At 42.0% G+C, this 26495-nt stretch overlaps 2 protein-coding genes across 4 annotated transcripts in view; both read right to left on the bottom strand.

Annotated features, from left to right (window-relative positions):
* Positions 1-15093, bottom strand: part of RNF144A (ring finger protein 144A) — a 62677-nt gene extending 47584 nt beyond the window's left edge. For 2 of the 3 annotated variants that reach the window (XM_082756142.1, XM_082756144.1), the window contains exon 1: positions 14914-15092. The gene's annotated coding sequence lies outside the window, so the exon portion shown is untranslated. Of the gene's footprint in view, positions 1-14913 lie in introns of all 3 variants that reach the window. The other variant, XM_082756143.1, reaches the window with a different exon arrangement.
* A 1267-nt stretch (positions 15094-16360) lies between these two features.
* On the bottom strand, positions 16361-24750 carry RSAD2 (radical S-adenosyl methionine domain containing 2). Its single transcript, XM_082755718.1, has 6 exons — positions 24297-24750; positions 23943-24104; positions 23269-23498; positions 22140-22289; positions 20123-20155; positions 16361-19592 (listed from the first exon to the last, which is right to left on the bottom strand). Exons 1-6 carry the CDS (start codon positions 24664-24666, stop codon positions 19428-19430), a joined length of 1110 nt encoding a protein of 369 aa, XP_082611844.1. The 5' UTR covers positions 24667-24750; the 3' UTR covers positions 16361-19427.
* Positions 24751-26495: the final 1745 nt, after the last annotated feature.

Here is a 26495-nt window from a genome sequence, read left to right as displayed (position 1 = left end):
AAGATGATGAGATGCAAGCGAAGAGGAGGAATTCAGAATTCAGTTCTAGTTCCACTTCAAGCTATTTCCAATTTTCAGATTTATCCAAATGTTACTCTATATGCTCAGAGTAAGTAAATTTTAAACTTAAAAACATCCTTTATTATCTTTTTTTTTTTTTAAAGCAGCTTTGGGGAATTAATTTATAGTCAAACACAAGATTGTGATATTCTTAATTTCATAATCAAAACAGTTTTATAACATAATGTTATAAATAACAATGTTAATAACAATTGTAAATAACAATAACATAATGTTAAATAACAATGTGTTATTTAAAAATAGTTGCAATTATCAAGATGTAGGTTAACATTTGGAATTTCTGAAAATGAGCATTTAATTTCTGCAATATTCTCATCTTCCACACTGTTTTCCACTTAGAGGCAGATGTGATATGGAAAAACTTTCTACCATACTTCTGGAAAAAAGGAAAAAAAAACATCAATAGCTAAAGGAACAACCTGAGAGCTCAGGCAACAAGAAGCTTATTTCAAGGAGCTTTTATATATTCATGTGTGTGTGTGTATACGCATTATAGCATTTTAGAGCCACCCAGCATGCTGTTCAAATAACCATTATGCCACCAAAAGGAGGTTCCCTCCTCCGTTCCTGCACATTCTCCACACTGTTTTTAACCTTCCCCTCCTACTTGCTGCTTTGCCTCAAGTTTTGCTTGAAAATTAGCAAATATGACAAAAACACATTATTGCCCTCTTCCCACGTTCTCCTGACATTTTAGGAGGAAAAAAAAAGTTTCAAAAATATCTATTTTTATTGTGGTATGTCTGCATATAAAATAGGAAAGTGGCTTCCTGGATTTGAAGGTCAGAAGGCCCAGTGGATGCATTAGCTTGTTGACCCGAATTTTGCAGGTTACCCATTTCCCAGCTAGACCAAAAACAAGACAGTAACTTGTATATGGCTAACAAATATTACCAGGGCACATGATCTGCCTAGGTCTGGACACTTCAAGAGATCCGCTACTTTCTCTAATGGTGAGAAGAGCAATTTACTGGTTTGGGGAACCATAGCTTCTTTTCATTTAGAGTTACTTCAGCTTCAGTCAGTGAGTCAAGTTATATTTCTCTCTAAATGGGAAGAAAGAGAAATAATGAAAGAGGAAAAAAAAGAAGGTAGGAGAGAAAAGTTAGTATAAGATTTCTTGGTCAAGGCAGCAGCACTATGGTGCTCGATCTCTTCTGATAGTTGGGTGAGGGATGCCTGTGAGCTCCTCTCCTACAGCTCCAAACCACATGCTTTCCAGCTCCTCTGCCAGCCCTTGTTTTTCCTTCTCACAAAACCTGTCCAAGCCAGCACTCAGCCATTGCATCAGTCAGCTTCGTCTGACTCAGGTGTCTCCTGACCCTCTCTCTTCTTAAAACCTTCCTCTTGCCAGCACCTTATTTACCACTTACCACTATTACTGTGAACCAGTATTCACCAGCTCCACCAGTACTGCCTCCCTCGGACGTGCTTCACTTCTGTCTTTGAAAGGGAGGAGAAACCCGAGGAAACAATTTCCTTTTTGTCAGTGCTCTGCTGTTTCTTACAGCCTCCTGGGTTTGTTTCTTATTGCCCCAAAAATTCAGCTAGCCTCTCTACAGAGGGATCTCATGGATTTGCCTCCTATTGCAGGCCTTTCTCTCTGTATCCACGGAGAAATTTCAGTCTTCCTCTCTGGCATTTTCCTGGAGATACCCAGCTACTAGGTTAATCTCTACACAGAGAAAGACAAAGCTCTTATCTCCCCTCCCACACAAGGCTTTCCCAAGAGGCTCTTCCTTGATTAGCCAGCATCCTGCCAGTCACCCAGCCTGTGGGCTGAGCATGTATGTAATGAGATCCAGCCTCCCTAAATCGTGCAGAAAGAACATGGATAAATATACATAAAAGTCTTTTCTTTCTGATCAGTCAGACAGACAAAATACTTACTCAGACACTCAAAATCTTCCTCCTTTTCTTGGGCTTCAACCAATGAAATACGATTTTAAGAAGTATTTCTAAAGAAATTATATTCCTTGCATGCCACCTTACCCCTTTAATTCCTTTTTTTTTTTTTTGAGTGTGTTTTAATTTGCTCAAAAACAACAATAAAAACTCCTTTCAATCATCTTCTCAGACCATTTTCTTCTGATCATTTTTCACTACTGTTTGAAGAACCAGCTGCCTATTTCCGATCAGCCCTCCCCATGACATTGCTCTGTTGGTGCTGGAGGACACCCTATTGCACAGAGATGCACCTGACACAGCAACCCATCTGACCTATTTTAGGCATCTATCTTCAGATGACAGGAAGCCTGTCAAAAATTACCTGGACATGGATCCATAAAATAGAAATGCAGGAGTAAATAAAAGATGTTAATAATTCATCCTTTTCCCCATTAAATCACTACCAAGAGTTGTTTTGGCACTAGTAATTCTTGTGGCTCTTTTTCTATACCTCCTATGAGTTTTAAAAAGACCTTTTAAAGATGTGAATACTAGGACCAGATGCAGAATTTGTGTATTACTGTCATTGCTGTGCAAAGAGAAAAATACTTGTTTTACAAATCCCAGCCAAAGACAATTTAATCCCTGTCCCTCTCTCCACTCCTTCTAACAATGCACTGGTAACTTAAATGGAGCTCCATGTCCACTGTGTTCCCTTGAATCTTTGCAGAGCTCCTGCCTTCCAAGCGTCTGTCTCCTGTGCTATGGATGTCCAGAAAACTTTACACTAAGAAATTTGACTGCATTCAGCAACATCCTGCATACCTACATTTGGTTTCACTCATTAAAAATAAATCTGTTTCTGTGGCTGCTTAGTTATCTTTGAAATCTGGGAACAACAGACTGGTAATCAGCATAATTGGCTTCTTCTTAAAAAAGATGAAATTGTGAAATGCTGTCTGGTCTAGGCCCAGTCCTTCTGGAGCATCTTCATTCCCAGTTTATTTCCCGCAGACATCTACTTGTTAATATTTCCCAGTCAGCTGCTGCTCCATTCACCCAGTGTGTTTTCGCTGACATGCTGTAATGCCTCTCTTAACAAGAAAGCTCCATTGTACAAAGCCACAAGCTGACAGGCAGAATTAGAAAACCTGTGTCAGGCTCAGCACAGGACCAGTGACAGATGCAGAAAGAAAGGCTGTGGGATCTGCTCTATATTTGTGTGACAGCCCATGGTTCATCTGTTTTTTGTGTCAGCCAAGAGTAGCCAGGAGGCATGAACGGCCGTGAAACTCATCTCCCTCCACTCCACTCTGTCAGAATTGATGATACAGCTCATGGCCTGGTAGCCGCAGGGTCCAAGGACAAAAGCTTAGGGACACGTGGGAAAGAGTATGAAATGTGACAGTTTATATGCACAATTTCAGCTTTCGATTCTCACTTTTACTTATGGTGGGGACAATGTGTGATTATGCAAAACATAATAACCTCACTGGCTTCCTTAATGTTGTCAGGAGGCTGCTTTTGTGCAGCCATATACTGTCAATAAGGTAAGAATTGCAGGGTGAAGATGAGACCCCCTTGGCAGCAATCGCCCCCTTAGGCAGTGGAGGAGCCGGGGAACAATGCATTGGTCACAGGGTGTGACCACGGCTGTGCACAGTGCCACAACCAAACCCAAATCCTGTGATCCCTGTGCTAGAGGAGTTACATCTTGAAACATGTAAACAGGATGCAACTGTACAATTTAATAAACAGAAAAAATATAGGAGTTTTCAGTGTCAGTGTGTCCTTCAAGTCAAGAAGTGAAATTCCCATGGCCTCCCAAGAGCAGCGTCTGAAGCCACCCACCTGCTACAATCCTCCCTTTCTTCCCTTCTGTTTTACCCCATACAAATTCCACATCATTCTCTCTTGGAAAATATCACTCAGATTACCACAGCTGAACAGTTATTCATCTAGCTGATTCATGACAATAAGATGCTTTCTTATCAGAGCCCACGTGGGAAGCTTTTAGCAAGCTTCTTCCAGAAAGCAGCGATGTAATTTCACGAAGATAGAAGTGCTCAAAGTAGTGAAAGAAGCTGTTTTAATAGATCTATTCACACCAATACATGAGATATTGTGTGCTGAAAACAGGGAAGAGTAATAAATTTCCAACATGATAGACCAGAAGATTTAATTACCAGGTCTGCTTTGAATGTGACAGCTATTAGTACTCAGCTAACTCCTGGATGCACTTACAAAAGAAGCCTTGTCATTTTAGACTCATAAGAAGAGGTGGTCTTAACTTGTATTTAACTACCAGGTTTACCATATGTGCAATAGGAAAGCACACACAATTAAGCCTTCATGAGAAGACAACTCCCCCTGCACACCTGCTCATTAAGAAGTTGGAACGGAAGATGTCTCCCCTATATTTATTTTTCCCTCCAGTGAAGAACAAACATTTAAAAGCTACTGTTAACATAATGAAATCAGCATTGCATATTTATTGTACCGTAGAAGGTTTTGTAATCCCTCCAAATGCTCTTTAAATTTAGTTAAGTTGAAGAGATATTGTATAGATTCTTATAAAAAGGAAGATGCAGGCATGTCACTTTAAACATTTGCAATACAATGTGGTGAAAAACTTGCATTTCCCACATGGCTTGGTAGTCTAGCTTTTTAAGAATAAATATTAAAATAATTTGACTACGATCTGGATGGAAGTACCAAGTGGTATTAAGCAGAAAAAGGCTGAGTTTTGGAAAATTTCTAACCATCCTTCAGACATGTATGAGAACATAAAGCAATTTTTTTCTTCCTCCATTTGCAAATACTCCTCAAAGCTATTATTCACTTAAACCACTGTTTAAGGGCAGCCTCAAGCTGACCTAAAATTCTGCACAGATTTAACCTAACCTCATTTCGACAACCAGTCACTGAGGGACTGCTACTCATCTCAGACACTTTGAAATATATAACACAATACTACTGTTATTCAGTAGGATACTTTATGAAGGAAATTTTTGAATACCATAGATTCATATTTCTGCAGCCCTGAAGCACTTACAGTCTGTCTCAAAACTTGAGCACACGAAACTGACTAGGTGAACAGAAATATATGAAGTAATTTCTCTTGGATCTCAAACTGTTCACATACTATGGGATTTTACCAGGAGTACAACTGCATTCCACGTAGCCTACAGCTATGTGGACAGAACTGGACTGGCAGTGAAGCTGCACTGCCAAAACAAGGGAGGCAAGAAGTTGGTGGCACAGTGTTATCCCCAAATACACATTCCCTACAGCAGTGGTATTTTGTTGGGGGTACTCCCCCCACAGCTATAGGATGAAAACTGTACAGTGACTGTCGTTGCTCTTCCCATGTCTGTTGTATCAGTACACTTACTAGAGGCACTGTATCAGTTGAGAGAATAATGGTCCTTTGATGGTAAAAGGAGTTAGATATGGAATTTATCTTCTAATTTTCTGTCTCAAATTTAATATTTAGCCTAAAAACCAAGCAAACAAAAGCTAAACCCCCCTACACAGACAAAGACTCAAGAGAACACAGGGAAAGGGAGAGAGTGTAAAAGAAGATGGCAATGATCTGAACAAGAACCACTGGTAAGGAAAATACAGCTCTGTATACAGAGTACACAGCCCCTTCTCTGTGTACGCTGTTACTCATTTTGAGCATGGTATGCAATGCTGTAATTCATAACTCCATGGCAATAAAGGCCCTCATTCAGGCCGACTGCTCCACTGCTAACAACAGACGATCCAAGAAGGCTCTGAACTAACTCCAGTCTTGCCTGCCGTACAGCACTGCTCACTCATTTACATCTACTCAAGTCTTTACATCTTCAAGTATACGAACTTTTAATGTGTAGCACCAGATGCCCAACACTCGTTTGTTTTGAGACAGACTGCCCCGAAGCCACTTTTTGTATTTATGTGCTTTGCATATGTGGTACATACCCAGAATAGATTACACCTGCCTAAGCATACTGCATTCAGAGAACAACCACTTTATTTAACTGTATTTGCATTCTTCTTTTCTGAGCAGCTCACATCTTGTTTTCTTTTACAGTTCCATTAAATTAGTTAACTGTTAACATCCATAGGAAATAGCAACATTAAAAACCAACAAGTACTTCTTTTAGGAAATAATTCATGCAAACTATCCTTATTTAAAATATATCCTCTTTTTATTTGTTTCAATGTACTGAATGAGTGCTGATTAGAAGAAAAGAAATTGAAGTGGTTTATTATTACTATTATTAAAAGCAAACTTACAGAGAGTTTTAGAGAAATATGAGAACATTGTATTTTGAAAAAAAATCTCAGGCAAATCACAAAACAATCTCTGATCCCTGCAGAGTTCTCAACATCGTAGGTCTATATTAATTATAAATGGCATAAGCCACCTAAATTAAAGAAAAAGTCAACTTGACACACTTAGAATCCCTAAGCATATCATGATGCACCACAGAAGACAGAGCTATTGAAGCCCTCTTAAGCATTTGTACATGCATTAAAATATGATGTGCCTATATCTCATGTCCTCATTTAAGATTGCACAGGCAGGACTGCATCATTTTTCTAAGCCTACTTCCCCTAAGTTACTTTCACTGCAAAGAATTTGAGACAGAATTTCCTCTTTCACATCAAACCCTGAATATTCCAAGTTCTTCAAAACCATCAAACAATAGTAGCGGACAATTCCCATGTCACACGTTAAAGAAGTCACATATGAAAGCTCCCTAAATATTTAGAAGTGGATTTTCATGTTAATTAAGGTGACTTTGATAGAACATACAGATGTGCACATCCACATACTGGTTTACTCCGGCCCTCTCCGAGGGATAGTTCTAGTTAACACTGTCTAGGGCAGCACAAAAGTTGTTACTCAGAAAGACGAGAGAAGAGCACCATCTTTGTCCTTCTTTCACACTTGAAGATTAGAATTTTATGGTATCACACTGAAAAATACGCAGTTATTTCAATGAAAAGAGCAGGTCAGCCTCGAGGGGTGAGAACTGAAGCTGTATGAGGAAAGGTGAGAGGAAAAAGCAGGAATCCCAAGTGCCCCTGCTGCCTTCCAGTGATCCCTCCTGAAGCTGCAGGTTTGCTTACCAGAAAAAGTATAACGCTTTTATTGGCACGATGAGTGGACGTGATGGCTCAACCCTTCCTCAGCCTCAACTCTCCCAGTCTGCACTGCTGAGCCCTCACCTCGAGCACTGCGTGCAGTTTCAGGCACCGCAGTATCAGAGGGACATAAAGCCATTAGAGAGCATCCAAAGAAAGGCTACAAAGATGGTGAAGGGTCTAGAGAGGAGCAGCTTAGGTCCCTGGGTTTGTTCATCCCACAGCAGAGCAGGCTGAGGGGAGGCCTCATGGCGGCCTGCAGCTCCCTCACGAGGGGAGCGGAGGGGCAGGCGCTGAGCTCTGCTCTCTGGGGACAGCGACAGGACCCGAGGGAATGGCATGGAGCTGGGACAGGGGAGGGTCAGGATGGTGTTAGGGAAAGGGTCTGCACTCAGAGGGTGGTTGGGCACTGAGACAGGCTCCCTAGGGCAGTGGTCACGGCACTGAGCCTGACAGAGTTCAAGGAGCATTTGGACAATGCTCTCAGACACGTGGTTTGATTTTGGGTGGTCCTGAGCAGACCCAGGAGTTGGACTCGATGATCCTTAGGGCCTCTTCCAACCCCGGATACTCCATGATTCTTTAATTCCTGTTCCTTTGATATTTACAGCTACACCAACCCATCCCATTCAAATGGGACAATTTCCACCAATGAAAGATAACAAACAGGCCAGTGTTGGTCTGGAGACCAGTATAGTAGAATTATGGAGGGGGACGAGGGAAAAAACAAGCCATGCAGATCTTTTCAGACAACAGAAATCAAACACATGATCAACTTTCTGAAAACACTTCCACCTCAAACTACAATAAAGCTTCAAAGCAGTAGTCTAAATTGAAAGGCAGTGAACACAGCCATAAACATTATATTCCATTCAAATCTGTGAACCTCAGCTGTTTAAGGAGCTAATGGAAATGTGAAATGACTGGTGAAAATATTTAGCACTAACTGACAGTTTGCTAAAAAGACTATCACACTTTTCGGATTTATGAGTCGTCTAAGGATTTGTCATAACCTGATTTTAAACTAAATATCCAACGTGAACTGAAGCTAGAACTAGATTGCTGCTCCCTCTCAAGTCAGATTTTTCAAACGATGTCAACCTGAAACAAAAGATGAAAGAAAAGTGGGTTATCATCCTACTAACGTGCCTCTGCACAGATGCAGAGGGCACGGGAAAACAAGCAAGAATTACATACTTCACCCCAAATAATAGCCATTGAAGTACTTGGGAATGGATTTTCAGACACAAATCTATACAAAGCCCATGTCTAAGACTGCTGTTCCAGCAGGATATCACATCATGGAAGAAAGGAGGTAAGTGTGGGGCACTACATACTCAGAATACCACCAAGTCTGATACTCAGGAAGTGCAGCCATTTGATGCCAGCCAAGTCCTGGTGCCTTTTGCTCAGGCAAGCAGCAGAGATGAGGAACTGCAGCAGAGACAAGGACGAAATCACACGGTGGAGATGGGCTCCCTCGCAGTCATATAGCTCCAAAGTACAGGGTAGGACCAAACAAACATACTGGAGCCAACAACAGCATGGACAGTTGCCAGGCTCAGCAGCATTGCTTAGTGCAAGAAACACAGCACAAACACGCCCAGCATAACATTCCCCAAGGCCACCGATTGTCATGTCACTTAGAAGATAAACAAGCTAGCTTGAAACCCTGAGATAAACTTACACCTTACAGGTGAACATAAGCGGATGAAGAGCATGAACTTCTAGGCTTGTAACTGTTTACAATCTGAGCTGGAGATGAGATAACGCATGCCGCACCCTTAGGAAGTGGTTGGTGTCGGTATGCAGTAACTACAAAGGTCACCATCATACTGTGCTTAATGCCTTTCGGAGGTTTCACCTCTCAGCAGTCAGCAAGAAGAGTTGCCTGCTTTATTCCACCTGCAGCCTACCCGTGGCATGAAGGCTCTGACCCCAGCGGCGGCCTCAGGAGCAAGCTGGAGCCCAGCAGGCTCCTGACCTGCTTACCCCAGTGGCTAAGCTGCTTGGTGTCACCCTGATCCATCAGGAGCCCTCCCATACCTTCCCAGGCAGTCCTGCACGCGTGCCTGTCTGCACAGATGGTGAGTCTGGTCTGAGGATCAGCCCAGGCCAGACCTCAGGATGCTGTGAGTGCAAACACCTCGTAGGAGATGGCACAAGCATCCTGCAGCAGTGACCGTGGCCATCCTACCACTCCCAGCTTTCCTGCTGCTGTGAGTGAAACCTAGTGAACATTCCCACTACATCTTTGCTAGAAAGCTACAAATACGGAACAATCACTGACGTAAACATGACCTACTAATTTACAGCAGAGCGAAACATCACCTGCAAACTTCAAGATCTAAGATGTCAACATACAGCAGAAATACAAAGAGCATAAGGAATAAAAAAAATGAAAAAGGTTTATTAAAAGAAGGGTTGCATTTTTTGCGTGTATGCATGTTAGTTTTCTCCTCTCTCCAAAAACTGAATATGGATTGGCTCTTGACAAATCATACACGTCTTAAACATATCCTCAATGTGTATTTTGGTCAGCACTTTTCCCCACAAAGTTAAGAAAGGACAGCACACAAAGGTAGAAGTAATGCATTATTAATCTGAAAAAAGCATGTGTAGATGTTTTCTCCTCTAGGTTCCAAACACATGGCAATAAATACATTGTATGTGAAGGAAGATGACATAACATTAATCAAGCTACCACGAAGAAAGAAACAGAAGACAAGAAAAAGTATTTAACAGGTACCAGTGAGCAAAAGAGATCAGCATAAACAGACCATATTTACACAAAACAAATACAAATGAGAAATAAGGAAATAAAGCTGAACTATATCAGTTTGTGTCCTGTCACACAACATGCTCCATTCTGGGAACAGTCCTTATACAAAACAGCTACAAAAATCCTTGAAGCTTCTGGGTCTCTAATGAATCATTACTGAAAAGAAAAAAAAAACAAAAACAAAACAAAACAAACAAACAAAAAAAAACACTAACAAAAGGAGGAAGCAAGTTAAAATAGCTATTTTAACAAAAAGGAATTAACATTATGAGAAGCACAATATCTGAAGTACATTTTAATAAAATTAAGAAAAAGGTGGGGTTGTAGTCCCATCCCCTCCATCATGCACTTTCTGCAGTATTATGAAGTAATCTGGGGCTAAACACTGAAATTAAATTCCTGCTCTTCTTCCATATTTAAAATATCCAAAGAGGAAGTAATAGTTTGATTTGAGATAAAGTAAAAATAAAGCAGCAGTATAACATAAGTTATTTTCTAAGGAACTGAGCCAGCAAAATCCAGTTTCCTAGGCACGTGTGTCAAGGTGGTGGGAAGAGTTCAGGCTGCAGCCTCTCCTTCTGCAGGGATCTCTCCATCTGCCCAAGCTGCCTACTGTCAGACAACTGGTGGCTTCACTGGAGATATGCTTCTACCTGTCTTGCAAATGTAACTGGAATTAGTAAAAAGGTTTAAAAAGTTATTAAGAGCTACAGTGAAAGACAGACATTCACAGAGGAAGTTATACATAATATCTATTTTCTTAGAAAGACAGGCTAATATATTGCAGTCAATGCATAATTGCTTGGTCTTGAATTTTCATTGCTCTTACTGAAGATGTAAGCCTAGCCACCCAAATCACAGGGCACTGCTCTGATTCTGTCTGGATGCATGAATTTCTCAACATCAGTTTAAAGAAATTAAGAGAAAACTCCTTCTTTAAGTAGCAGTAGAAAAAAAAAAAAAGATTTAAATAACATTTATTTTCCTCCCAAGAGGGCATGAACATTACTTAAGACATCAGGCCCATATTTCTTAAGGCAATTGAGATGTGAACACCTTCATAGCAGTGTAACCAAGTTCACAGAGTGCTGTATTGAATTTGTTTCATCAGTTCCTAGGAACTATACACAAACAAGCTCAAAGGTGTGTTGGCTCAGGTACAGTTCAGTTCCCTGCCCTGGCAGCTACATTGGGGTAGCTATGAAGGAGACTATGGTATCTCCACTCACCACCCTGCTGAGGCAGCCACTCTCCTCACAACCCTGTCTGTCACCCCAACAAAAGGGGACATTTGGGCAAGGAGAGGTACTCTGCACAGCCTCGCTGACCTCGCCACAACTGCCACCCCACCAGGACCAGGGGGCTGTCATGGTTTGCATGTACCAACAACAGCCACAGGAGGAGACTGCTCCCAGCCTGCATTGGTCAGCAAAACTAAAGCTTTGTGATCAGCATATCCAAATCTAGAGGGGACATACCTCAAGGGCAAAGTGCTGCACAAGAGAAAGGCACCAGAGATCAGGATAAGCAGTGATTTGGGAAAGCTAGAGGGGGCGGGACAGTGTTCAGTTGCCGTTGACAGCTCTGCCAGATCAGCCCCCTTCCAGACACTGTTTAGAGAAATTCAAGGGGAAAAGTGTATATATATATATATATATATATATATAAAAATGTACACACACACTCCAGAAACTGGATCATCAGCAGAATTTCTCAACTGAAATTCAAAAGCAAATGCAAAGGCTCCAAACCCAGGTGCTCAGCAGCAAAGCTGTGATCAGTGCAAACAAAACTGAGCACTTGTGTACAGCAATAGAGAACTCATGCCTGAGTATACAGAGTCAGAATCTGATTTTCCACACAACCTGAAAGGCCCATCTTCACCCCCAAGTCTTTTGGATGATCCTTTGGATATTACATGTATGTGGTGGGTAAAGGTAGTATGAGGTAAGCTTTAGTCCACCTCTTCCACCTTGAATTGTTTCCATTCGGCATGAACAGGATGTAGCGTCATTAAACTCACATATTGGTACTTGGAAGATAACATAGCCAAGTCTCGCAATGTAACAAGCTGCTGCCCACTTGCTATTCTTTGAAACACTGGAAGTGATCCTACAGAAAAGAAATACCATTGTCTTGGCAATACTAGAACCATCTGATTAAGACTTGCTTTCTCACAGTAAATAGGAAGTACCAGGCATTGTTTCACTTTCTCTGTTCCTCATTTTCTTCATTTTTTTGAGGAAGTCCACTTGCAGTGCCACCCCAAAATATCACCCTCAGCACACAATCAAGCTATTTGAAAACCAACTTTTAAGAGCAGTCAGCTCGAGTATCTACTGACTGCACATGCAGAAGAACTGTAAGCATTTCTGATGCGATGCAAAGAATGTAGATCATAAAAGAGAAAATCATTCCCACTAGAAGCTAAAAAACAGAAAATCATTCCCACAGAGAAGCAGAAGTATTTCCAACAGCTCTGCACAGGCATCAGAACTAGGAGAAAATATATATCTTTATTATCTTATTGTCTCATCTCCTTCAAAAGGAAAATGAAAGATGAATGTTATGAGCTCCTTTCCTCAGGGGCAAATAGGAAGGGATCTTGTCTTCTTTTTAGAAGAGCTGACCACAGCCTAAGCTGTGCATAGCAAAATTACCAAACCAAACTGAGTGGTGAGTTGCTTTGTAACAGTTTTGCATTTCCTTTTTGTACCTCAAGATATAAGAAAAGACATGCAGTTAAAGGCAAATCTCGTAATCAAACCACAGGCTACTTACAGCTGCCTATCAATACAACTCCACAGGAAACATGACAAGAAACTAACACGTTCTGACTCCCCTGCTACACCAGCTCTCTGGGGCAGAAAGGGTCTACACACACAGACCAAGCTACAGGATGACTGGAGTTGTTATTTTACCCTGAATCAGCACAGGAAGGGCAAACAACAGTTTTCTGCCAGCCTATGAGAGCATTCTTGTAAATACAGCAGATACACTGAAGCCATTCATACCCTCAGTATGGCACTGCAGCCAAAACTCATGGTTAAGTCAGCAGTCCTGTCCTTTTGGCTTAACTGAAAGGAAAGTTGTCAGAAGTTATTTGAAAAATAAAATTTAAAAAAAAAAATACACAAAATGTAACAAAGACATGGAATGTATTTCTTGAAAAAAGTGTTAAAAACAAAAACAGTTAAACAGACACCTCTTCCTCTCCCCTTGCCCCCCTCCCCCAACTATCACTTTAAAATGCCAAAATGTGTGAAGTCCAGACTGTAATGAAGACTACTCAAAACTAGACTATGCTTCAAGGGCAAAAGTCTACAATAGCTTGTACACAATAAACACATGATTTGCTCTAGCAGCTCCTAGAATAGGAATCAAGGTGATTCAGAAAGGACAAAAATCAACTCTATTCTACCTAAAGGACATCTCAATCAAAGAAGTTAAATCAGATTGAAACATCGTACTCTTATTTCAAGCACAGATGGTTTCTTCCCATCATGACCAATACTTCAATTGCACGAGAGGATAATGAGACATGATGGCCAGGGAAAGGAGGAGTGAAAGAACAGAACTTCATCCCGAGGGGAAAAATATAGTATCTTATTCAAGTACCTCATAAGCAAAAGGAAATTTTCCCCTCCCTACCCTTTTCATTTAATCTTGCTTCTGTTCTGTATGTAACAAACTTCAAGTCAGTCCAGTTTGACTGACTGCCTAACATTATCACGAGATAGTCATCCAAATTCTCCTATGCTGTAAAGATCCTTCGAGGTACGAACAAAGCACTTTCTTTAAAGGCACAAATCTGCCCTGAGCATCCCCACACTCCCTCCTTCTCCCCACCACACCCTTCACTAGAAGTCAGATCCACAAAGAAAATACACAAAGGCAAAGAAAAGGGCAGCAACCACAAGTTTTATCACCAGACAGCTGGAACTGATGTAATTTCCAGTAGCACTGGACAAGAACGTTGCAACTTCAGCTGCAGCCACTTCTGGGTCAGCACTGATAAACTAATGTGCAATGAAGCAATCCCATTTCACAACATAAACAGTTGTTTGGCTACACCATGAACAATACAAACAAACGGATCTATTTATAAATCACCCTTATTGTAGAACACAGAATAATTTGTTCTAGGGGAGGAATGAGAGCATTTCCAAGAACACGGGGGAAACGCAAACAGCTTGCATCTTCTCCCACCAGCCTGCCCTCCCTGTTCCACTTCTTTAGAAGATATAAAAAGAAAGTGATACAGGGCCTGATATTTCACGAAAATAATGCTGGTTTCAAGGGACACTGAGAACTGGCTGAAGGGACAGCACCCTTATCATGCATATTGTTTCTTCTGACACCTCAAAAATATGTATTTATATCAATAGCATCTCTTAATTGCAGTGAACGAAGGAAAAATTACAAGCCAGAGAAGACACCTCCAACTCCTACTTCTTCACCCCGGAGACCCAAACACCACAATCTTCCCCCAAATAGCACACTTCATCTCCTGAGAACACAGGCTGTGGATGTCAATCCACGTGCCGCTTTGCTTGGCTGGTTTTGGGGTGTGTTTTGTTGTTTTTTTTTTTTTAAACCCTCTCCCAGAGCGGCTGTCGCGTCCCAAGGGCACGGGCTGCCCCACGGAGGTTTAGCTCATTTCTGTAAATCGCAGCACAGAAAATAGACAAGTGCAAGGAACTCCTTTCGTCACCTGGAAGCCGCACCGCTGCCGGCAGCCCTCCCTCTGTCGCAGCCCGCGATTTATCGCGACTATCCAGCGGGCGGCTGCCGCCTCCGGATCGCAGCGCTCGTCCCGCAGCCAGCCCCCGGCGACACCGGGGCACCCGGGCAGGGCCGCGACGCCGCGTCCCCGTCGCCCCCTCGGAGGAGGCCTCGGAGGAGGATCGGGCAGATCCCTCTAGATAAAGGGATGTGAGGGACGTGGGAAGAGCGGGGACCCCACACGCCGACCCCACACACCCACGCGGGGCACCCCGCAGCACCCCCAGCCTCGCCCTTACCGCGCCGCTCCAGCCTCGGCCGGGAAGGGTGGCGAGGTGCGCGGCGCTATCCCGTGGAGCCGCGGCCGGGCACCGCCACCAGAGCCGCCACCACCTCCTCCACCGCCGCCACCCCAGGCATGGTCTCCCCCTCGGTGCGTGAGGCGAGCGCCGCTCCCGGGCTTTTCTCCGGCGTGAGGTGGAGCGGGGTGGGGCGGGGGCGGGCGCCATTTGCTGCCGCCCGCCCGCTTTGAAGCGGCCGCCCCGCTGCGGCGACCCCTGGCGGCCCCGGCAGGCGCTTCCCGGCCCGGAGGCCGCGGGGATACCGGGGGTTTCCCCGCTTGGCAGCCGGCAGAGAGTTCCCGGAGGTGTTGGGAGCCGTGCCGGGCCGTGCCGAGCCGCTGTCCTTCCCTCATGCCCTTCCCTCATGGCCCCCTTGGTCGCGGCTCAGATTGTCCCAGCTCGCGTCAAGGAGAGATGTACAAACCTCCGCGGGGTTTACAAGGGAAAGGTTTCAGCCTTGCTTGAGAGGAAAGGAAGGAAACCATGATGGTCACGGATGGTTGGCAAGCTGCTGTTTTTGCAAGCATTATTTACCAAAATAAATAAATAAATAAATGAACAGCTGCTTTCCTGTTCGTTCGTTTATGCACTTAGCACGGCTTTCTTCTGTAAAGCATGGAGGCACAAAGGAAAAGCACTGAGCTGAAGAGATGGTCTGCAGGTGTCTGGCTGACTTAGTGCCACACAGACTTTACCCTCCCCTGAGCGAGGGGTGAGGGCAGCAGCACGACACCCCTGGGGTTAGGAATTGGGGTGGGGAACAGCATCTGGCTGTGGCTCTACGCCCAGGCACCTGCCCGACATTAGAATGTGGAGAAAAAAGGCAAAAGCAAGATGGAAAAAATGCTAAGCTTCCAACACACACACAATAAATTACTGCTGAAAGTGCCTTTTTGGGTTGCCTGGTACAACAGTTCATAGCACAACCCAAAGACAGGGAGATGAGCCTGAGAAGCCTCTTGTCTTTACTCCTCCATCCTGACAAGGTTTTCTCTCTTATTTACCATGAGAGAAGACAATCTGTTTCTCCCAGGATATTTATGGACAGTTGTGGCTTTTGTAATGGCTGTTGTCTGAACAGCACAATGTATTTTAATTCTCTTCCCCCAACACGGCACAGTCCACTCAGGCACATAACGAATGCTTTTCATCACGAGGAGAATCACCACCATTGTTCTCCACTGCGGCCTAGATGCTGCCATTGGCGCTGTGCAAGCAGACCCCAGTGCTAAATACAGGCTTCATCCTGAATTACAGCTCTCGTGTGAATGCAGTCATACATTCAGCTATTGTGGCTCTGGGTTGTATTTTTTTTTTTTTTTTAAGAAAGAAATTATAGACAAACTTAAGAAAACAGAAACATTTATTGCAATGTGCAACATATTCATATAAAATACTTAGCACAAGTTATGTGGCAGTATAATTCAAAAATTCATATCAGCATTCAAATGCATTAAGCTTCTTTCACATTGAAAAGGTGGGCATTGTAAAATGCATCTTAAATGACAGTTTTATTCATTACTCAAGGTATATACATGTATACGTTCACTTCTTTACTGAATCAATTCATTCTCCCAAACTTTCATCTCTACGAATTTTAAAAATATAAACAGCTCCATAATGCTAGTACTACGGGATTACACATGAAAATACAATCAAGCATATCTGTGTTTACAGGATTTAACTTTAAATCCTGACTCTTCAGGGTCACACTGTATGTAATCTTTTAGTCTGGGAGTAGCCCTATTGAATTCAGTATTATTCCTCTAGTCCTGTGCTGAAAGTTAGGCCCAAGTACAGAATAAAAGCCTCAAATCAATTTTTAGTCCAACATGAACTATGTTTACAGATTATAATATATACATATAGGTTAATCAAGCTGCAGCCATTTTTTTATTTTTATTTTTACACAAAAACAAATTTTGCATATTAAAATACCAATAGCTATCTATTAAGTTCAATGTGTTGTCAAATTGTTTTAGTCAAATTCTTCATTTGCAATGTACACAACTGGCATTTTCTTTGGAAAACAGTATCATACAGAGCAGAAACATTTCCTTAATTACACATGGTAGCAAGAGGCAATGTAAAATCCTTAAAATTTTAAGAAATAAGAAATAGGAGCCTTATGATAAAAGCCATCTTCAACGTCTTAACATTTAAACCATTCACTGCATTTTCACGTTTTCAGCTCCTTTCTGTTTATCTTGCAGCTTCCTCCTCAGGCACAGAGGATCTCTTGCATCACAACAATAGCCATTTACAGGGAAAAATGCACAGGGAAGAATGGCAGGATTTCTGGCTCTGAATGGGAGTTTGTGCGCCTCGCATCTGTGTGCTGCGATACAGCTGGCATTTTCTGCAGAAGCAGCAAGCTGGTAGATTTAGTGCTACATTGATGCACTAAATCTTTCCTTGGGCTGGAACTGAGCCAGCAGCAAAGGAAAATACTTCTTTTCTATCATGCAGCGTTAGTGCTGAGGAAGATGCTAGACTTAACGTTTGAGCAATGGGAACACAGAGGAAGTCAACCACCACAGTTACACAAATTTGTGCTGCCTGTAGTTGCTACTCAGGCAAAACTCCAACTGAGGTCAGCGAAACAGCTGCCAAAAGACTGTGGGGTTAATGTGTGTGGGCCACATTTAAAATGTCACTTAGTATTAATACAAGAAAAAAAATACTAAAACGTATTGGAAGTGTCGTGATTATTTTGTGAAATGCAAAAAAGACAAAAGAGCACCATTGAGATAGTATATTTACAGTCAGGACAGTAAAAATAGAAACTGAAGGAATTATAAACTGAAACATTTTCATTGCATTTTCAGAGATTGCACCATTTTCTACTCAGAAGTAGCAGCTCCTATTTTAAGTGCTTTCCCTTTCAACTTTGAAGGTGTATTAGGTGAATACAAAACATTTATCTTGAAAAAACCTTTAAAAATACCAACACAATCAGGAAAAGAAAAGAAAGTGTAATTTTCTCTACACTGTACATTAAATGCATGCTGAACTGCAAATATTTAAACATGTGAGTCTAGGTATCAAGTTCAGCAGACAGTAAGAATGAGTAGTTCCAGCTCACTTCTCTTTTCTGCAATGTTCATTCCTGTGCCCTTCATACAGAACTCTAGAGGGGTAGGACAAGATACATTTGAAAAACTGTAATTATAATGCTATAAAATTGTCAGAAGACCAAGAAATCAGGCAGCATATTTAATTATTGCCTGTGTAGGTTTTTAAAACTATATTCTATTTTATGTTGGTGCTGCCATCTCTTCAAATCACAGATAGCTATCAGAAAGCCCAGTTAGGTTCACTTAATATCTGTGTGTTGGCAATCAAGCCAACAGTTAAAACCAAGCAACCTTTAAAAGAAAGGTACATGATATATGTTGTTTGCAACACCATGCCTTAGCAAAATAAAAAGCATGAGAGTAACAGTGCCAGTATTCAAGAGAAGATACATCTGAAGTATCTTACATATTATTCATTCATTTCAGAGGAGGTCTTCAACAGAACTGTATGTATGAGGCTGATAAAGAATAATAAATCAATATTTGCAGATAAAAGGAAAATGGAGGAAGTTATGAATAAAATGCAAACATCCTTTCCCCTGTAAATATTTGTTAGAAGTAAGGTCATTGCCAATGTGAAATAAGAAGTTGCTCGTTATCGAGTGAAATTGACTTTCAAGTTTTAGGAAAAATGTAATAATCTCTCGTGACTAAAAAAAATGTTTTCAGAGAAAATTACATCTCCCAACATTTTTGCAAAAAACATATGTGTATATGGAGGAGAGGGAGAAAAACAACAGATGCTTTTACAGTTCAGTCTTTAAGCATGAAAACTGTCATTTTTTTTAATCTTGATTTCCTTCTAAATATATTGTTTATTATAGAAAATGGTAACTAGATTCTGACCTTCTATTACTTCTGAAAAAGGGCTGCTTCCAAAGGCCTACCAGTTAGCCCTCTTGTGAGGTAGTGAGGAACTGCAACAACCTTTCCATAACGACCTACTCAGAAAACATTTCCAGATAGGGGTTTCCACTTGCCAGTCATTACAGCTGTTTATCATGAACTGCAGATTTTTATACATTTTTGTAAGTTTTAATTGTGGTTTGTTTTCCTGCCAGCACACCTTATCTATTATCTTAACACTGTTTCCTGTGTGTCAGTATCTTAACAGTTTGCCCTTAAGTCCTTCATACAACGGAACAGTAAGTAGATTTCAGAGATCTATTTATATGAAAACACTGTAGGTAGTTGATAATGTTCAACCCAACAATAGATAAGAAAAAAATCTACATCCTAAAAACATTTAACACTTTCAAATGTAGGATTGCACTGAACATCAGTCTGTATAATTTACCATATTGTACTTAATAACATTATATACATATACACATATACACATGTACACACATATTTTCATTACAGAATGCACCTGTAACAACTCAGTGTATTGAGTTACCAGTCCAGTTTCATGTCTGCTTTACTCCACACATACTTTCCTCCTCGTTTTAGGAACATCTTTTCATCAAATCCACTGAATTTTATAGCTGCTTCTACACCAACATCCAGGATAGAGTTGGAAGGCTCTTTCCGTCCATTTCTACAGTTTAGAAAACGCATCTGTAAAATCAATAGGTAAGATGTTAGAAAGTTAATTTGTACAAGCTTAATTTTTCTATGGAATTAAACAACTTGCATTGTAATCCCTCAAAAACCAATGTGAACGTATTAACAGTTCTTAGACGGCTCAGAGGCTCATGGTTAGATGCATTGACACATCTTAGTGGGAACAAAGCCATACCAAACACCCTGAAGATTAAATGCTTGTTCTTCAGTTACGTGTAAAATAAGTAGGCTCTATGAAACTTAACTTTCAGGACAAGTTTTATATTTTACATTACAGGAAAGCAGCAATGACACATCTATACTTTAAGATTCACAAGATTATGCATGCAACCTGATGTCAGCTCCTCCTTAGGTCAGTCTTATATTCAGTACTCAATATGTTTGTGGGAAGAAATGACATGTATTCCTTGTACTACATGGTAAACATTATTTTACGAAATGCAGAGAAAATTAAATTGGTTATAACTGTAGTACACATGGGCATGTGTCAGCATGCAAATATCAAGTATCAAACAAAGACTTACGTATTCGTCCAAAATGAGGTATGAATCCCTCATCTGTAATATATCAAAATAAGAACAAATTAATATACAAATGAAAATTCCACTCTTGAGAAAGTCAAGGACAAGACAAACAATTACTCTTTCAAAGCCTGATCCAAATCTTTGAACCAGGTAGTGTCTTCCTACTTATTTCAGTGAGCCTGGATCAAATTTACAAGAATAAGTAACAGGATTACTAGCATGTCTCAACACAGGAACAAAACAGCAATTATTTGAATATGACGTCTTAAACATCAAATTTAAATGTGGGTGCCCAACTAGATAAAGGTGTTCTAAATAATGTTCAAGTTTGCTCTTAACTTCAACGTCAGCAGTAATTACATTATTTTGCATACTGGAATGATTAAGTTATTTGCCAAACAAATGACATGACTATTTTAGTGAGGGTATTTATTTATCGACCCAGCAGACAAACATGTATTAGTAGTAATCTCCCAAATCAAAAAGCTCTCAGATTTGCACCAGGAAATAGACCAAGAGCAGAAATAAGACATATTTGCTCAGCTAACTGGGCATCTCCTACTTGCTTCCCCTACCACCCCAAGAAAAAATATTCTCTGAATTAGTGGAGTTTGTTGTTGTGCAAGGCAAGAAATCTGTTTGATCAATTTGGTGTCTATCTTCTACACAGGATTGATGGAAATGAGAAGCACAGAATCTTCTACTACATGAAAAGAGAGCCAAACTTATTGAAGGATGTCTACTTTTTCTTTGTAGGACTTCTTAAATGGAAAATACATTTTAAAAAGCAGAAAGTTCTAGGTTATGTCTGAACAGCTTCTCCTTCGCCAGTTCTCTCTTACTTTTACCTTCTATGACTAATCAGCTAATCTGGAACTTTTTGCAGCTGAGTGGCACTTCACCAGGAAGACTGGAGAAGTATCCCATGACAGCCTAGTCTTACAGTTCAGACACCTTCTTACTGCTCAAGTTATTCACTGAGGCTAAGGTCAGCAGAGATGTCTTTCCTCTGAAAGGAGTACATAATACCCACAAGGGTATTATGTACTAAGACAACCCAAACTGTTCGCTTGAGCTCTCTATACATGAGGAAGCAAGCTCTGTATGAAGAGTCTTAATCTTTGGAGAGGAAAAGGAAAGAGATCGGAGACTCAAGGCATTCCCTAAATTGGCTAAACTTACTATTTATTTAGTTCATAAACCTTTGGAACAGTGAATTTTTAACTTTCCTCCTGCCTTGTATAGGGTCTGTAGACATCTAAAAAAGGTTCTGGAATCCACCCTTAGGCACTGAAGTCTTTTACTGCAGCTGATTTAACCTAGATGGCAGCTCAGCAAGCTGAATGCTGAGCAATGCAGTAGTGCAAGGAGTTTCCTTGTGAATAAAGAGTCCAAAGGAATTCGGATAGACAATGTTATAAATGCAGCTTTATTGCGGAAAGAATTACTAGTAAGATATGTCAGGCAAAAATACCAGTTCTCATTCCTCAATACCCAATATAGCATTGAATGGGATGATCTCTTTACTTCATGTGGGTCAATGACACTGCATAACGTCATGATGAAACTCTATTAGGAAAATATGCACACGGTACAAACTGTGTTTACATTGTCATTCAACCTTATCAGACTCATGTGCCATGGTGGGGAAGATTCCAGAGGTTTTAGATATTGCTTAGAGTTCACAACTCAGTCGTGGAAAATAAAGTTTCTACTGTTTTTGTGCTGATACTTTCTACATCCACCTAACTCAGAGGGCCACAAGACACTGTGACAGAATTTTCATTGGCTTCCACAGGACTGGGATCAAAGAATTTTTACTCTTCTATTAGTAACATCATGCTCAATAAAAAATCTTAAAGGAAATAAAAAATCTTGGCTTCCACTGTAACAAAATCAGATGCTACATTGTATTGTACCTCTTCTAACCCAATACTAATAGGAAAAGTGTTAATTTCCATGAAATCTTTCTAGCTAACCACAAAATAAAGTTATGACAGGACAGTCTCAATTTTACCTTCTGATTAGATTCTGGTACCAAACAGGAGATATCTCTGTGGCGATCCAGAAATTGCTCAAAGTCTTCATCGCTGATAACAAATTTCTCTGCTTCTCTCAGGGCATCATCACCACTGTTCTCCCCTTCAATGAGCAGGCACTGGAACACCTGAAGGCAAAGAGTACCTTGGTAAGATTCTAGGACTTTACTTGCCTTGAGAATAACAGACTGCCATCATTACAAATACCATCAGTATCAATGTCTTTCATTTTTCTGTAACTGCAACCACACTGATAGAAACTGTGATTAAGTGAATCCTATGCAAAGGATACAGCACAGATTTATTTTTAGCAAATTACCATCTCATAGTTCTAAATGTAATTACACAGTCATGGCTTCTAACCAGATTTCCCCAGAAATCTTAACTGCTTTGCTCTTAATAAGGGCACTGATAATCAAAGCCCAAACAAACTTCTGATTGAACCTAAATTAGTATGGCTATATCATAAATGTCATAAGTACTATGTGCCTTGCAGACTATCAAGTCAATCTGTATCCTTTATGACTTTAACTTGATTGAGTGCTGTAAATTCAGCTATCTTCAGATAATTGCAGAAAATATAGAACTCCCCAGAAATGAAACAGTTTGTCTACTGAATGGCTTCCTTCTACATGACAAGTCATACAGATGAGACTTTGAAGAAAAAGGTGCCTTAGCCATCAACACACTCTGAAACCCCAGGGGAAAAAAAATGTAGGACAGAAGCTTGATAGAATGTTAAAATGTATACCATATTTTCTTTACAGTCCTTTAGTAGGACCACAATTTCACTTTCAATGTTTTTCTTTGTTTGTTTGTTTTCCTGGAAAATCATGTGTACACCTGTTTCCCTGAAGCAAATAGTGAGAAACTAAGTGTAAATGTCATAGCAGAAGATATTCTTGACATATTGGACCCCATTTAAGTACAGAAAGAGTGATAACCCATTTCAACACCATGCAATACTGAGAAGAAGTCCACTAACACCACCCCAAGCTGGAGCTGGAGATCTGCCTGAGGTTGTAAGAGGTGCAGAGAACTCCAGAAATTCACTTCTTCCTTATCTTTCTCTGAACACGAAACCTACACTACATGCCACTTTCTTACCTTCCAGCGCACAGGGTTGAGAGCTGTGATCTGCTCATTCATATCTTCCTCAACATTAAATCTGTTGATCACAGAATTTATTTTGAAAGCAACAGCATACTCTCGGCACCACTGTCTCAGTTTATGCAGATTTTCCACGTGGTTCTTCTTTCCTTGACCACGCCCAATTAAAACATTGACCTCCTCATTAAAACTATCACATGAAATTGCCAGAATGTCCAAATATTTACCTGAAAACAAGTTTTAAAAATGGATTAATAGTCAGTTCTTTAGCTGAAAGTTGTCAGGAGTCTACCCATTTTCACTTCCTTGTAATCTGTCACCAAGTGCCACCCAAGTACAGTTCTGTCAAATCATCACATGAACCGCAAAAGCCACAGCAGTGGCATCTTCAAAATGCATGCCCTCTCCTTTCCAGCACTATGGTGATGTTCTGAGCTATTATTTTATTCCAGTATTATACCAGAGAGGCAATATAACAGACTGAATCTGTTTAGATCATGTAATTAACAATATTTCACTGGTAGTTACTCTAGGTTTGCAGGTACTGTCAATGAACTACAAACAAACCATCTCCTGCTTGCACTGACATCAAGACTCCCATCTTTCCATGAGGCTGCCCCAACAAGGCTCCCAAACCACACCAGCACTCCTGTGCAGTGATTTTCTCTTACCGTACTTCTTGAACCACCGCTCTCTAATCAGGCTGCCGTTGCTAACGATGCTGACACTTGGCAGCTTCAGCTCCTCCTTGCAGAACTGGACCAGCTGGCCTACAAATTCACCTCTGTCCTGAAGAAACGGTTCTCCTCCTGAGAAATTGATTTTCTCCATTCCTAGAAAAGGACCAAAGAAAGTTGCTGTGAGCCTGACTGCCTGTTGAGTGCTCCCTTCCAACACGGTGCCCGATATTAAGAGGGACCCTGAGCATGACAGTTACAGGGATAACTTCTCGGACACCACTTGGTCCTGATTACGGTGACTGCACATCCCTCCCCAGCTGTCCCAGTTGTCCCCCCAAGGCTCACCAGCCTCCTTGAGCATCTCCAGCCCCCGCTTGGCCTCCTCCAGAGGCAGCACGAAGGAGGTCTTGGCGGTGTGGAAGCAGAAACCGCACTTATAGTTGCACTGCCTGGTGAAGTGGTAATTGACGCTGGTGGGCGTCGGGGCTGCCTCGTCCCGCTGCTCCCGCTGCCGGTGGGGGGCCGGTGGGGCCGAGGGGCTGGGGACCGGTCCCCGTCGCCAGCCTGGAAGGGACAGGGGCAGGGATAGGGGCAGGGGCAGGTGCAGGGACAGAGGCGCCAGGCTCCAGCACAGGGCGCCCAGCCGTCCTCGCAGCGCCGCCAGCACCGCCCGTGACAGCGCCAGCGGCAGGCGGAGCAGCACGCCCAGATGCATGGCTCGGCTCAGCTCGGCTCGGCTCGGCTGGGGTAGGTTCAGTACGGCTCAGCTCGGCTCGATCAGGCTCGGTTCGACCCGGTTTGCCTCGGCTCGCAACCTGCAGCGAGGAGCCCGGAGCTCCTCTCTTAAAAGCCCCATCCTGTCCCGCCCCGCAGTGCCGTGCCGTACCGTGCCGTGCCTCGGGGAAGCGCTGGGTTTCGCTTTCCTTTCCCACTGAACGGAAACTTGGCACCGAGCCACTTCTTGCTTTGCTTCTCCCAGCCCACGAACCCTCCGCCCAGAGCCGCTTCACCGAAAGCACCTCCTGCCCTGGTGTGGCAGCTGCCCCCCCGTTGGAGGTTGGGGCACTTCTAGCGCCCAAGGACCCCCTGATGTGAGTGTTCTCAGTAGCACTGTGCTCTTCCAGTGGGTCAGGATGTGAGGCTTGGGAAGCAGGGTGAAAGCTGTGCTTGCCAAACTGTGTCGCATCCTTCTCAGCCCAGGGCCGTGAGCTCTGGGAGGCTTAAAGAGGTTTGCAGTGCAGAGCAGTCAAGGTTAGGGAGTCCGATGACTTCTGCAGAATCGTGAAAAGAAAATACTGGAAAGTGACTTAATTCTTGGTCTCCTATACTGCCTAAAGCACCTCCAGGAAAGCTACTACACCATGTTGAATATAAGGTTAGCTTTAGTAGCAGAAAACATGGCAGCTGCCTGTGGTAGCACAGTCTAGGGGCAAATAAGTGCCCCAAATTAATAGGATCAGGAGAGAGCAGGGCCAAGTAGCTAATTCCCACCTTCTTTGAGTCCTTGGTGGTACAACAGCTAATTACCAAAAGAGGAGCAACCTACATCACATCACCTGTATGTAACAGCATCCTACAGCACAGCCCCTACACAACACTCCCTGTGTCTCCCTCAGTCAGGCTGTCCTTTTTTTTTGCATCACCAGTTTAGTGTCACCAGTTCTGCCAAGGTACACTTGAATCCCACTTGATTCACACTTGAATCCCAGCATTTACCAGCTCCATGATGGGTCTAGCAAACTTAAATTAGAGCTTCAATCCCCTGTCCATTTACTGGCCAGAAAAGTAACATAGCACAACAGTCTTGTATTTATATTGACTTCTTTTTTTTCCTCTTGAGAAAAGGGTTGAAGAACTAGCTTAATCTTGTTTCCCATTTCTAATGGGAAACAATACCTACTTGTGAATAAAAATGTTTCCTGTATGTTAATGAGTACTGTTACACACTATCCATAATTTTTCATCACCTTTCCTTTGCTTTCCTAGAGCTAATCTACAATCCCATTAATGTCCAGACCATAACATGGCTTCAGGTTTTCCCCTTCAGCCAGTATTCAGTTTCTCTGTCAGCTGATCCTTGCTTGAACCAAACCATGCCACTAAGGGAGGCTTCTTGCTGCATCTAGACTCAAAAATGCCACCTCACAAATGGATGGTTGCAGCATGATGGGAAACATCTCAACTCCTGAGACTTTCCAAAATTGTCTCAGAGTTTATCAGTAGAGACTAATTCCATGAGTTACCCACAGGAGGAATGATCTATGTGCCCTTCAGGGTCCTTCAGGTTTGTGTAAGGCACAAGCTTAAGGATGAAAGCAGGCTTTTCTGGTACCTTCTGCTCCCCTATCACTTATATATCCATTCTGCTTCATGTTAGGAACTTTCTCCCATTTTGTATCTTCTCTGTCCCCAATTCAAATTCCTCGCTCATTTCTAACTTTTGTTCATGTCATGTTGGGCCAATGCAGCTATAGGGAGTATAACTTTCTCCCCCCTTTGAGTTGAAAATCTCACTGAAAATACTTGTGGTAGGTATAAGATCTC

Source organism: Aythya marila, assembly GCF_965140915.1.
Source record: "Aythya marila genome assembly, chromosome: 3".
NCBI classification, from domain to species: Eukaryota; Metazoa; Chordata; class Aves; order Anseriformes; family Anatidae; genus Aythya; species Aythya marila.
This window is presented reverse-complemented; position numbering and strand designations above follow the sequence as displayed.

Bases quoted from the DNA above. Each gene is read 5' to 3' on its own strand.
- RSAD2 (XM_082755718.1), bottom strand. From the start codon at position 24,666: ATGCATCTGGGCGTGCTGCTCCGCCTGCCGCTGGCGCTGTCACGGGCG. The intron at 23,499-23,942 runs GTAAGAGAAAAT...ACTTGTTTTCAG, and splicing joins GCGGTGGTTCAAGAAGTACG to GTAAATATTTGGACATTCTG. The intron at 22,290-23,268 runs GTAAGAAAGTGG...CTTTGCCTTCAG, and splicing joins TCAACCCTGTGCGCTGGAAG to GTGTTCCAGTGCCTGCTCAT.